The sequence below is a fragment of the Hevea brasiliensis genome, unplaced genomic scaffold (assembly GCF_030052815.1).
Source record: "Hevea brasiliensis isolate MT/VB/25A 57/8 unplaced genomic scaffold, ASM3005281v1 Scaf336, whole genome shotgun sequence".
NCBI lineage: Eukaryota > Viridiplantae > Streptophyta > Magnoliopsida > Malpighiales > Euphorbiaceae > Hevea > Hevea brasiliensis.
Genome location: NW_026614847.1, coordinates 85,001 through 97,500, shown reverse-complemented (window position 1 = coordinate 97,500; position 12,500 = coordinate 85,001). Strand labels below are relative to the sequence as shown.

Sequence of the window (12,500 nt, the reverse complement as noted above, 5' to 3'; positions counted from 1 at the left end):
TCCGTACTTTTTTTGATCCCTCAGAGATTTCATAAAATGGGCTTTCTAAAGACCCCCAATGACCAATCTTGGCATGAATTGCTAAAGATCCAATAAGTCCAACATTGATTCCTTCAGACGTGTCAATTGGGCAAATGCGCCCATAATGACTAGGGTGGATATCTCGTATCCGAAAACTAGCAGTTCGTCCTGTTAATCCTCCAGGACCCAAATAACTCAATTTTCTCCCATGAACTATTTGTGTCAATGGATTAGTTCGATCCAAAACTTGAGATAATGGGTGTAATAAAAAAAAAGATTCATAATTTGTTGTTAATGGAGTTGAAGTTACCAAATTTTGATGGGTCGGTATCAATTTATGCCTAATTGCTCCACATATAGTCCCTCTAACTACATTTTCTAAACGAATCAGAGCCAATCCGAATTGATCTTGTAAGAGATCCGCTACAGAACGAATACGTTTATTTTTTAAATGATTCATATCGTCAAGTGTACCCATTCCAAATTTCATTTCAATCAAACGATCTGCAGCTGCCAATATATCTCGTGGTAACAAAAATGTATTGTTATGGGGTATATCAAGATTCAGTCTCCTGTTCATATTTAATCGACCAATCTTTCCTAATTCACATCTTTGTTGAAAGAATTTCTTTTGTAATTCCTTACATAAGGATTCAGAAAATATTGGATCTCCGCCTACACAAGTAAATTGTTGATAAAACTCCAAAATGGCATTTTCCTTTGACCCAATTTTTTTTTCCTTATCATTCAGGAAAGATAAGAAAATTTCAGGGTAGCACACATTCTCTAAAATTTCTCTTAGATTCAAACCCATAGCTGATGATAAAACTAGAATAGATATTTTCTGTTTCCTACTCACACGAGCCCATATCCTTGCTTTTCTATCAATCTCTAATTCTACTCTTCCCCCCCAATCTGATATTATGGTGCCAGTATAGACCGAAATTCCATTATGATCCAATTCTGACCGGTAATAGATACCGGGACTCTGCAATATTTGATTGATCACAATTCTGTATATTCCATTTATTATAAAAGTTCCCAGTGAATTCATTAGAGGAATGTTTCCAATAAAAATTGTTTGTTCTTGCATATCCCTACTGGTTTTCCAAATTAATCCTGCGGATACATATAATTCAGAAGAATATGTAATTGATTCATATACAGCATCTCTTTCTTTTATCAAGGGTTCTACTAATTGATATGTTTCCACAAATAATTGAAATTCAATTTCTTGATCTGTATCTTCAATTTTTGGAAACTTATAAAGTTCTTCTGTTAAGCCCTGATCAATGAACCTACAAAATCCTTCAAATTGTATCTGATTAAATCCAGGTATTGTAGACATTCCCCCATTTCCATCCCCGAGCATTTTGATTTTCCCGTTTATTAAAAAAAAAAATCCCATTATTGGATCATTCTTCATTCAATTATATGGATTGGATCTGTCTAGCAATGATGGAATTTATATTCTGTTTACAGAATCACATAAAATTTTATCTAACTCCATAGATGGATATGGAATGTATGAAATACATATGAACGGAGGAATAAAAAGAATTTTATACTCAAATTATAATTTGCAACAGATACAACTGGAAAAGAATTGAGAAATTTCACTTAACTTAGACTTATAAAATTTTGTATAGAATAGCAAAACAAAAAGTGATTCAATTTCTACCATTATTATGATATTACATATTCCAATACGATTGAATACCAGTAAAATAAATGGATTCTGGATTTAATCTTTCGATGAGATAAAGAACCAATAATCAGAAACAATATAAAGTTGATTTATTTTATTACTTAGTTTTTCGTGGATTTCATTGTTTAGTTCAAAAAAAAACATAGACGAAATCTATTTTTATCTATTTTTTTAATCGAGTTCATATAATACGATTGAAGTGCATAAGAAGGTTTGTTTATTAAACATACGCAGACATAACTATAACTATCTATAGTTATACGTCTCTTCTTTTACTGCAGTTCTATTTTGGACAGCGCATGTCATGCTCTATCAAAATTTCTATTCAATGAAAAATTGAATAGAAATTTTCTTATATGAATCATAGACAGATAAGATAGCAGATTAGATATCTGTGTAAAATTTTATGTTCTAGGGTTTACATATACTCATAATTGTTGTTATAATTGAAATTGAGAAGAATTTTTTTATTGAAAAGAATCAATACTGATCTGTTATGTATCAATTTTATTATATAATTAGGATTAGGGAAATACTATTTTAGATTCAAATCCAAGAATTGTTCATGAATTCACAGTCAAGTCAATAGTTAATGGTTCCAATTTGTCCTTAATTTTGGCTTTTGTGGCTGAAAATTCATATTTCATTTCAATATACACTAGAAAGGTGAAAGACTTTAGAATTTAGATAGTGTATGTTTTGAGATACTATAAAAAAATTAATCGAAAAAATAGATCCAATCGGAAGGATTTCTTTTTAGGAAAGGGATTAATAAAAATGGAATTCAAGATGCAAGTACAAAAAAAAAGAGGGGGGATATTTTCGTCTATTTTGTGTTGCCTTGGCGGCATGGCCGAGTGGTAAGGCGGGGGACTGCAAATCCTTTTTCCCCAGTTCAAATCCGGGTGTCGCCTGATCAACAAAAGGTGCAAAATGCTTTATTCCCTTTTGCTGATATAACTTGTCGAACTTTCCCCCAACAGAAGCACGCGAAGGAAAGGACATCTTGATACTTCCTTGATTCTAAACATCGGAAAATTCTGTTCTCTAAAGTGCTGTAAATTCTTGCATCTAGGATTCTGGGAAAGTTTATAGTGGTGAAAGGGAATCTGTAAATCTTGATATAATAGTCCTTCCACTACTAAGGTCTTTTGTATACAAACTCATGAGAATTCCTGAGTACTCAGGAATTCAATCAATCAAATAGTGATTGAATAGATAATTGGCCTTTACTTATACATATCTATTTTTTTCTTACATTTTAGTAACACTTTTTTGATACTTCCAAGGGTCTTGCTGCCTATTTTGTTTTTGTTTGTACTAAAAGTTTTTCTATTCTATTAGCAATCATATAAGCACTTCTTAGAATTAATTGGATTTTTTGGATTGTTTCATCAATATATTGAACAGAATCTTTTTTTTTTGACTCTGCGCCAGCGATTCTACTATTATTAGTGAACAATAATGGAAAAATTCCTTCATATTCATAGAGATAGAGGACATAATTCACATGGATATAGTAAGTCTCGCTTGGGCTGCTTTAATGGTAGTCTTTACATTTTCCCTTTCACTCGTAGTATGGGTAAGAAGTGGACTCTAGGGGTACTACTAATTGAGTTGAGAAATCAAACTGTATCAATTGTTTTATAGATCGTTTTGCAAAGATTTTTGAATTTAATTGTTTCAATTTCATTTAATTTAATTATTTAATTCAATTTCTAAATTCTTACAAATTTAGAAATTGAATTAAAAATATCTTCAATCCAAAATTATATTGGATTCGAGTGAAGTAATATATTCTATGAATAGAATAATATATGAATAATACCCTTTTAATCATAATTAAACAAATATTTCAATGATTCTCGTGTTCATATTTTGAAAGTAAAGGGAATACAAATGATAGGAAATTTATTCCAACAAAATTCTTCCTAAATTATCTATTTTGAGAAACTGGTTCTTACCAGAGTTATATATGAACAATGAAGAAGAGCGAACCCCCCCTTTTTTTTTTTGTTTGCCTCTTTCCTGTTCAAATTCAAAGAGAATAGAGAGAAAAGAAAGTAGTTCTTTTATTAAATATCAAATATTAAAAGTGATTAAATTAAAGTGATTAAATTAAGTGAATTTTCTATGAGAAATAAGATAGACATAGTGATTCTCCAATGAGATACTATGCATACTAAGATATTTTCTTGCTTCGTGCTTTTAATCTTAATTTAGTATTTTTTTTATTATTTTAGAAATTGGATTTATGCTATACCTTATTGACTTGACTCATTTCATATCATGATTCAAAGGTTAAAAATCGGCAGGGTTTGCTGGTTTACTAATCCTTTTCGTTTGAAATCTGAAAAAAGTTTTTATAGAACTCCTTTCCTTGGATGATCTGTCAACTGCTCAATCAATTACTTCTTCGAAATGCTAAAAAAAAAAAAAAGATTTCTTGATTTTCTTTTATTAATATTTGTCCAGATTTATTCCTTTTGATTGATTTTATTCTTTCGGTAAATGCCGGGATTCATATTGAAAATAATAAGAAATCTAGGAATTAGAATCGTAAAAGTAAGAGTAAGAGTTGCCTTTCAACTCTTTTGGAATCAACACAAATCAAATAATGAAGAAATAGAATTGGGACATTATGTACATTACATATAGATAATTAATATCTAGATTAGATAATTAATATCTAGATATATAAATATAAGATTATATTATAGACTAATCTATATCTATATTAATCCTATATCTTTATACAGTACAACTTTATACACTAGAATAACAAATAAAGGATAGTATGATAGAAAGAAATAGATTTCTTTCTATCATACTATCGGATCTCATAGAATACTGCTAATTCTAGTCCGTTCCTTTCATCTAAGACGCAAAACAGGAATCCTTTTCATTTTTTTCTTCAATCATTGATATTGATAAGAACTAAGAAGTCAAGTTTCATTCAAATTAATCACCTTGACTAACTGTTTTTACGTATATTATAAGTAAAAAAGCAGTAGGAACTAGAATGAACAGTGCAGTCGCAATAAATGCAAGAATATTTACTTCCATAATCTCATCGTTTCGTTTTTCTTTACTTCGCAATAACTCGGGATTTAATCCCATAGAGATAATAAATCTTTCGCCTCTAAATTCAATGGGATGATTTCCATCTCGATGATATCGAGTCTGATCAATATCATGAATAACAATATCTGAGCTATCAAATCGATTCATCGTCGAGAATTGAATAGTATAACATAGAAAGATCGTTTATTCATACCGAATTCAAAAAATGGATTCTTGATTCAATTGAGAATTTCTTTACTTTACTTTATTTTTATTTATCATATTCTTATCATATTCTTTCTTTTCTATAAAATTTTCGCCTTCTTTGTACAATCATCTGACGAAGACCCACCTTTACACTTACATTGGTTACAACCAAACCCAAACAAACAATAGGAGCAAAACGGGTAAAGAGGCGTTAAGTTCTAAACTCCTTTTTTAATGATCTAATCTTATTGGAAAACAAAAAAATGTGATCAAGTCCCAATATAGTATAAAAAAATCGAATATTCTACCAAATTCATTTGTTTAGGATTTGTTTTTTTTTTTCAGCAAAAATCCTTAAAACAAAATTATTCATTCCCTCTCTAATAGAAGTGGGATCCTTATTTTTATTTGATCTTTATTTTTTTAATACCCCCTTTCTTTGGTAATGAAATGCATAGAATATATTAAAACTTCAATGCGCAATTTGAATGAGATAGATTGTTTAAAATTAAAATTTTGAATTGAGATTACACAAAATTGGAACAAAAAAAAAAAAAAAATATATAAATAAGAACAATAAAGAATAATAAAGAATAATAATAATTAAGGATCCCTTGGGAATGAAATTGTGCTATTTGCCCCCTTTCGCAGAAAAGGGAGAGATGAATAGATGAATATATTTATTAGATTAATGGATTTGGATCCGTCGGGACTGACGTCGATCGAACCCGAAGCTTCCTCCTTGACAGGGCAGTGCTCTGTCAAATTTAAATACAATCCCGGTGAAATGCAATAAAGTGTACAGCATACATTTTCTTATGATTTCATTCAAACCCTTTACTATTTAGATTTGAAATTGGAATTGCCGCGTTGTAACAGAAACGGGAGTGATATATTGATATCCACATGGATATTCACTTTAGTTATAAAAGGGACAGGGATTACTAGTCATCTTTTCGTTATTTCAAATCAAAGTCGGATTGATAATAAAAAAAATCTTTCAATGAAAAAAGACTCTTTTTTTCTTTCCATTATTCTTTTTCTTAGACTTTATACTTACAAATCCTGATCTGAATCTAGATCATTAGCAAGATCATAATTTGTGAGAAAAAAAAAAAAAATAAAGCAAATCAAATAAAGAACAGGTAGAGATATATCAGAGATTTTTACTTTTTTTCCGTATCAGGCATTTCGAGAGAACAAAGGGGTTATATCATTTCATGGCGGATCAGTGAATTATTGGGCCGAGCTGGATTTGAACCAGCGTAGACATATTGCCAACGAATTTACAGTCCGTCCCCATTAACCGCTCGGGCATCGACCCGGGAAGAATCAATTCCAGACTTATTAATAATCCATGATCAACTTCCTTTCGTAATACCCTACCCCCAGGGGAAGTCGAATCCCCGCTGCCTCCTTGAAAGAGAGATGTCCTGAACCACTAGACGATGGGGGCGCGTTTGCCCGCCCGCCAGCATACTATGCTCATAGTATGAACAGTTTTTGAAATTGTCAATATAACGAAATGTTATGACTAAATTCGAAGAATCTTTCTGTCTTTCATGATTCCATAGAATTTTTTGATTCTTATATTCATGAAAGATTCATTCTAATTGTCATTATCCATTATAATTAATATAATTCATTTAAAATTAATATATCCATTATAGTAAATGAATTATATTAATTTATTTAGAATTTTTTTTTTAGAATTTATATTATTTAGTAATTTAATTTCTATTTTATATTTATTATTTATTTATTTAGAATATTTTTTATTAATTTATATATAATAAATTTATATATAATTATAATAAATTTATATATAATATTTATTTTTTAATATTTATTTTTTAATATTTATTTTTTATATTTTATATTTATTATTAATTAATATTTATTATTAATTTAAATTTTTTTGAATCTTTTATTTTATAAATCAAATAAAAAAAATCAAATAAATAAGACTTCTTTTTTTTTATTTAAAAAATTTGAATTTAAAAAGATTATTTGATTTTTTTTATATTATATCAATCAATATTATATAATATTGATTGATATAATATATTGATTGGAATATAAAGTTGGAGATGTCTTTTTAGAGCCCTTACTTTATCTAAATATCTAAATGAAAATGGAAGAATTGCTGATGAAAGTTTTCCTATTTATCTTTTATTATTTTATAGTTATTATTATACACTAAATTATATAAATTATATAATAATATATAATAATATAGATAATATAGATATAATATATAATAATAGATAAATATATAGATAAATATAACAAATATAAAATAATAAAAGATAAATAGGAAAATAGAGAATTATGAAAGTAATAAAGAGAGAAAAAAGCCTTTATTTTTTCAAGCCTTACTTGTTGTGTAATGTAACATAGTAATTAATTATCCTTTTTCAATCGGGAGAGATGGCTGAGTGGACTAAAGCGTCGGATTGCTAATCCGTTGTACGAGTTATTCGTACCGAGGGTTCGAATCCCTCTCTTTCCGGTTTCGGTGATGACTTTGGAATTTTTTTTATCTTTTCTTTAAAATTTAGCGAACCTTTTTTGTTTTATTTAATATTTAAAAATGTAGAATAGATAAAAAAATGCTAAGAACATTTAAAAATCAAGAAAAACCTTATTTTTTTTTATTCTTCACGTCCAGGATTACGTCCTGGATCATTAGATAAAAATCCAAAGATGAAGAGAGAAACAAAGAATATCACTACTGTGTAAACAAAGAGTTTGAGAGTAAGCATTATAAAATCTCCAAGATCTTTTTTTGGTTTAGAAAAAAAAAAAATAGATTCTCTATTTTTATACCACATATTCTATTTTAACACCAAGAAATGCAGTGGTTTCTAGAAATAGAAAAGACTTTTTCTTTTGTTAAATTCATTTGTATGTAATAAGAGTCGAGTCTTTCATTGCCAAAAAATTTCTTTCATACCTAAATTTAGATGTTTTTTTTCATAACTACAATTAGGGCTCTAATAGGATCTGGAATGGAAAAAAAAGTTCAGAATGAGAAAAAGTGGGATGATCCAGAATTCTCGCGTTTATACAATAACTTCAATGTTTGAATTAAGAGTTTATACTATAAGACTTATCTGATCTTATCAATTGTTATAATTTTTTTTTTTTCGAATAAATCATGAATTATTCTAGAACAATATTAAAGATCTCATCGAAAACTTACAGCAGCTTGCCAAACAAAGGCTAATAGAAAAAAGAGTACAGGGATTACTGGCATAACATCTACGATTGGATTCAAAAAGGCGTAGGCTTCGGGCAATTTTGTAAAGAAAAAATTGCTTGAAAAAATGGCAGAATTAAAACAGATACAAATTAAACTAAAAATATTAAGCATAACAAGCATTTTTTTTTTGAAAATAATTGTATTTTGACTGAGTTATTAATATATTATTGATATAAAAATTGATAGAAAATAAAGCAAGGTAGACCAAAAACCCTTCTTTATTAAACTAAACTCACCCAATCAAAAATCCTTCAATTCTCAAATCAAAAAAGAATAGAGGAAATCATATTTTTTATACAATATCTTAATTGAATTATATATTATGATCAATAAATTCAGTTTAATTCTATATCTACATATACAAAAATCTTAACAACAAGCTAATATATTTTCTAAATTTTTTGATAGGAATTGACGAAGAACCAATACCAATATTAATTTTTATTAGTGTTGAATAGAAAATATAAATGGGGCGTGGCCAAGCGGTAAGGCAACGGGTTTTGGTCCCGCTATTCGGAGGTTCGAATCCTTCCGTCCCAGCTATTCTATATAAAAAACTATAGAAAAATATAAAAAAATGGGATCCTTCCTTATTTGATTCATCATCCCTCATATAACATATAATTGGGGAAGTAGATAGGAGTTCATTAGTAATGGAAGATATCAATTTCAACGCCTACGCCTGTTAAAATCTCATTAACAAACAAAGAAAATACATATATATGTATTTTCTTTTAACTAACCTCATTTTTTTTTTTTCAGATATTTTGTCTTTGGCTTTAACTTTAATGAAGAATTCTAAATCTATCTAAAAATCGAGACAGGGTTGATTCATATATCCTATTCACTTTACTTTGGGAAAAAATTTGAAAAAGACTCAAGTCGAGTCAAATAAACTACTAAAAAAATGAAGAAATGCTTATATGTATGTATTCTTAGCATTTTTTGATTAACACCTTTGTTTTGTTTCTATTTTTGGAATGTAAAAAAAATTCATCATCCCTTACGTAATTTCAATATTTAACTTAGAATATCCATAATTAATTCCAGCGACAATTCTTTAGTCTATCTAATAAATAAGATGTAAATAAGATGACCCTCTAGTATTTCGATACTGATTTTATCACTCAGTATCAAAGAATAACAACTTCAAATTTTCCTTACATCAGTCTTTTTTATCTACTACTGTACTAAAAAAAATTGGATTTTTTTTTTAACCTATTTATTTGTTTTAAATCGTTGATGGTTTAATCCGAATTTGAATATGGGGGTTCTTTCTCTCTTATGATGATAAAATATGTTTCTTATTGTAAAACAAAATTTTATTCAAATAATGATATCGAGATAGGCAATTTTAAAATTAAATCTTTTTAAGGATTTTTTATGAGTTCTTGGGACTCGAAGAAATGTGAGATAGACGAATCTGTTCTATGGAGTCACTTGAAGATTCAAAAAGATCTTATTTCTTTGTCTTATTTCTAATATTAGAATTGTAAATAAAAAAATATTCATACAATAAAATATGGGGTTAAGTTAAATTGAATTCTTTCTGACACTTCTTCAGAAATTAACCAATAGAAGTTAAATTTTTAGATTACTATGTACCGGTTGAATCAATGACTATTCACGATTCTATAATTGAATCAATTACATACTAGTTCAAAACTAAGGAATGTTATGGTAAAACTTCGTTTGAAACGATGTGGTAGAAAGCAACGTGCGACTTGAAGGACACGATCGGCTGTGGATTCTTACATCCACCCTATTAATATTATATAGTAATATTATATAGCATATAGTAATAGTATATAGGAATGAGGGTGCTCTTAGCTCGACATCGTTTGTTCTGTTATACACTAGAGCCTTCATTTTTTGTTGGGTTGTAATGTAAATAGTACATGGTGGAGCTCGAGTAGAAAGGATTGATTTCTTTCTTAGGGGCAAGAATCTAGGGTTAGTACTAATCAATAAGTTGGAACAACTTCGTAAGTATATTTTCGATATCGAAATAGAAAGAATCCAATTCGAGCAAGTTTAAAATCCAAGAAAAAGTTTGTTGGAATTACCAAAATTCTTTTGATTAAAAAATAAAGTGTATCACGCAGGAATCAATCGTTAGTCCGATTCTTTGATAGAAAAAAAATCACAAAAAGTGGTATGTTGCTGCCATTTTGAAACGATTAAAGATCACCGAAGTAATGTCTAAACCCAACGATTCAAGGCAAACATAAAGGATCCTGGAACAAGTAAATACCGTTTTCAATTGTCTCAACAATTAGATTAGAATGAAGAATCAAAAATAGATTATAAAAGAAAGAAACAAAAATAAAGGGGATTAGAGATCACTCAATAAATGAAATGCCTAAAGGGTTCCCTTTGAGCTATTTGAAAGTTATCCAACTTGAGTTAGGAGGGTACAGATGATTTTTTTCTTTTTTGGTAAACAAAAATAAGAAGAAAAGGGACTTAAATCATAGTTTAATTGATTTGATGATTTTATGGATCTATTTGACACTATAATTCTATACATATATAGAACTTCGAATCATTTTTCTCGAGCCGTACGAGGAGAAAACTTCTTATACGTTTCTACGGGAGGGGTCTTTTTTTTTCTACTTCTATCCCAATGAGTCGTTTATCGAATCGTTGCAATTGATGTTCGATACCGAAGAGAAGGAAGAGATCTTCGGAAAGTGGGGTTTTATGATCCGATAAAAAATCAAACCTATTTAAATGTTCCTGCTATTCTATATTTCCTTGAAAAAGGCGCTCAACCTACAGGAACTGTTCATGATATTTTAAGAAAGGCGGGGGTTTTTACGGAACTTCGCCTTAATCAAACGCAATTTACTTAATGAAATACAGGGTGTGGGTAATTCGTATACATATATAGCTTTCTATAACCTTTTCTCTACTATCCCCCCCTCTCTTGTTCTATTCATACTCTATTCATACCTATTTTTTTTCTTCATTGTGTATTTTTTTTTTTTTCAATATATTCACATTCATATTGACAACAGTGTATCAAATAAATATAATCCGATCTGAGGTAATTGGATCTTATCTGTGGATCTATTTATCCCCGTTCCATGGATTTGGTTTTTTCTTCATTCAAGTGATGGGTTTCTTGGATTTGTTGTGATACAAAAGTTTTTTTTGATTGAAAAAAATGTATAAAAAAATGTTATTGTTATAGTTATAAAAAATATAGTTATAAAAAAGTATTTTTCTATATTTCTATATTTATATAAAAATATAGAAAATAAAAAACGTATACATATACGTATATATATGTATAATAAAAAAATATAAGAATGGATAGCGAATATAAGAATAGATAGCGTAAAAGACAAGAGGTGATCTATAAAATTTTATTTTATCTATATCTATATTTTTTGATCTCTTCTTTTTTTTGTTCAGAATTGATTAGAAATTTTTATATTTCATTTCTTTTAATTTTTTGCTAATTTAATGTTTTAATTGTGTCGTATGATTCAATCTCTTTATTTATTTTGATTCCGATTGTATCTACATAATCTAATTTTTTTTAGGAGGGGGGGGAAGGGTTGCTAACTCAATGGTAGAGTACTCGGCTTTTAAGTGCGGCTAATATCTTTTACACATTTGTATGAAGAAAGGGATTCGTCCATACTATCGGTATAGTTATAGTTTGTAAGACCACGACTGATCCTGAAAGGAATGACTGGAAAAAACAGCATGTCGTATCAATGGAGAATTCTGAGAATATTTCATTTTTGCCGGATCGACCCAAACTTTATTTGAATTTTTGGTGCGGAACATAAAAAAATGAATTCAAAATTGGGTCGAGTGAATAAATGGATAGACTCCTACGGTTCCAATTATATGGAAACAAAAAAGCAACGAGCTTACGTTCTTAATTTGAATGATTATCCGATCTAATTAGACGTTAAAAATAAATTAGTACCTAATGCGGGAATTTCTATGAGCAGATTTTCTATTTTCTTTTAATAAGTCCTAACTATTAGGTATTCTCCACTATGAGGGGGAGATGGATGTGTAGAAGAAAGAGTATATTGATAACGAGATTTTTTTCCAAAATCAAAAGAGCGATCGGCTTGAAAAAATAAAGGATTTCTAATTATCTTTTTATCCTATCCTATAATACACATAAATACACATAAACCAATTAGATGGAAAAAAAGAGGGGATGGGGAGTCCGTTGATGAGTTTGCCTATTTCCAAGGTATCTATTCT

General features: G+C 28.8%; 1 protein-coding gene, 3 non-coding genes and 1 pseudogene across 4 annotated transcripts in view; 3 read left to right on the top strand and 2 right to left on the bottom strand.

Moving 5' to 3' along the window:
* LOC131177114 (DNA-directed RNA polymerase subunit beta-like) overlaps positions 1 to 1,745 on the bottom strand; it is a 3,650-nt gene extending 1,905 nt beyond the window's left edge. Inside the window, exon 1 of the mRNA XM_058142100.1 lies at positions 1 to 1,745. This exon is cut by the window's left edge and continues 1,905 nt beyond it. Within this exon, the coding sequence (XP_057998083.1) occupies positions 1 to 1,447 (1,447 nt within the window). The 5' untranslated portion in view covers positions 1,448 to 1,745.
* An 827-nt stretch (positions 1,746 to 2,572) lies between these two features.
* TRNAC-GCA (transfer RNA cysteine (anticodon GCA)) lies at positions 2,573 to 2,643 on the top strand. Its single transcript has one exon. It is a non-coding gene; the product is annotated as a tRNA-Cys (tRNA).
* Positions 2,644 to 6,239: 3,596 nt separating this feature from the next.
* On the bottom strand, positions 6,240 to 6,323 carry TRNAY-GUA (transfer RNA tyrosine (anticodon GUA)). Its single transcript has one exon. It is a non-coding gene; the product is annotated as a tRNA-Tyr (tRNA).
* A 389-nt stretch (positions 6,324 to 6,712) lies between these two features.
* The window catches only part of LOC131177117 (maturase K-like), a 6,794-nt pseudogene continuing 1,006 nt past the window's right edge, over positions 6,713 to 12,500 (top strand).
* On the top strand, positions 7,424 to 7,511 carry TRNAS-GCU (transfer RNA serine (anticodon GCU)). Its single transcript has one exon. It is a non-coding gene; the product is annotated as a tRNA-Ser (tRNA).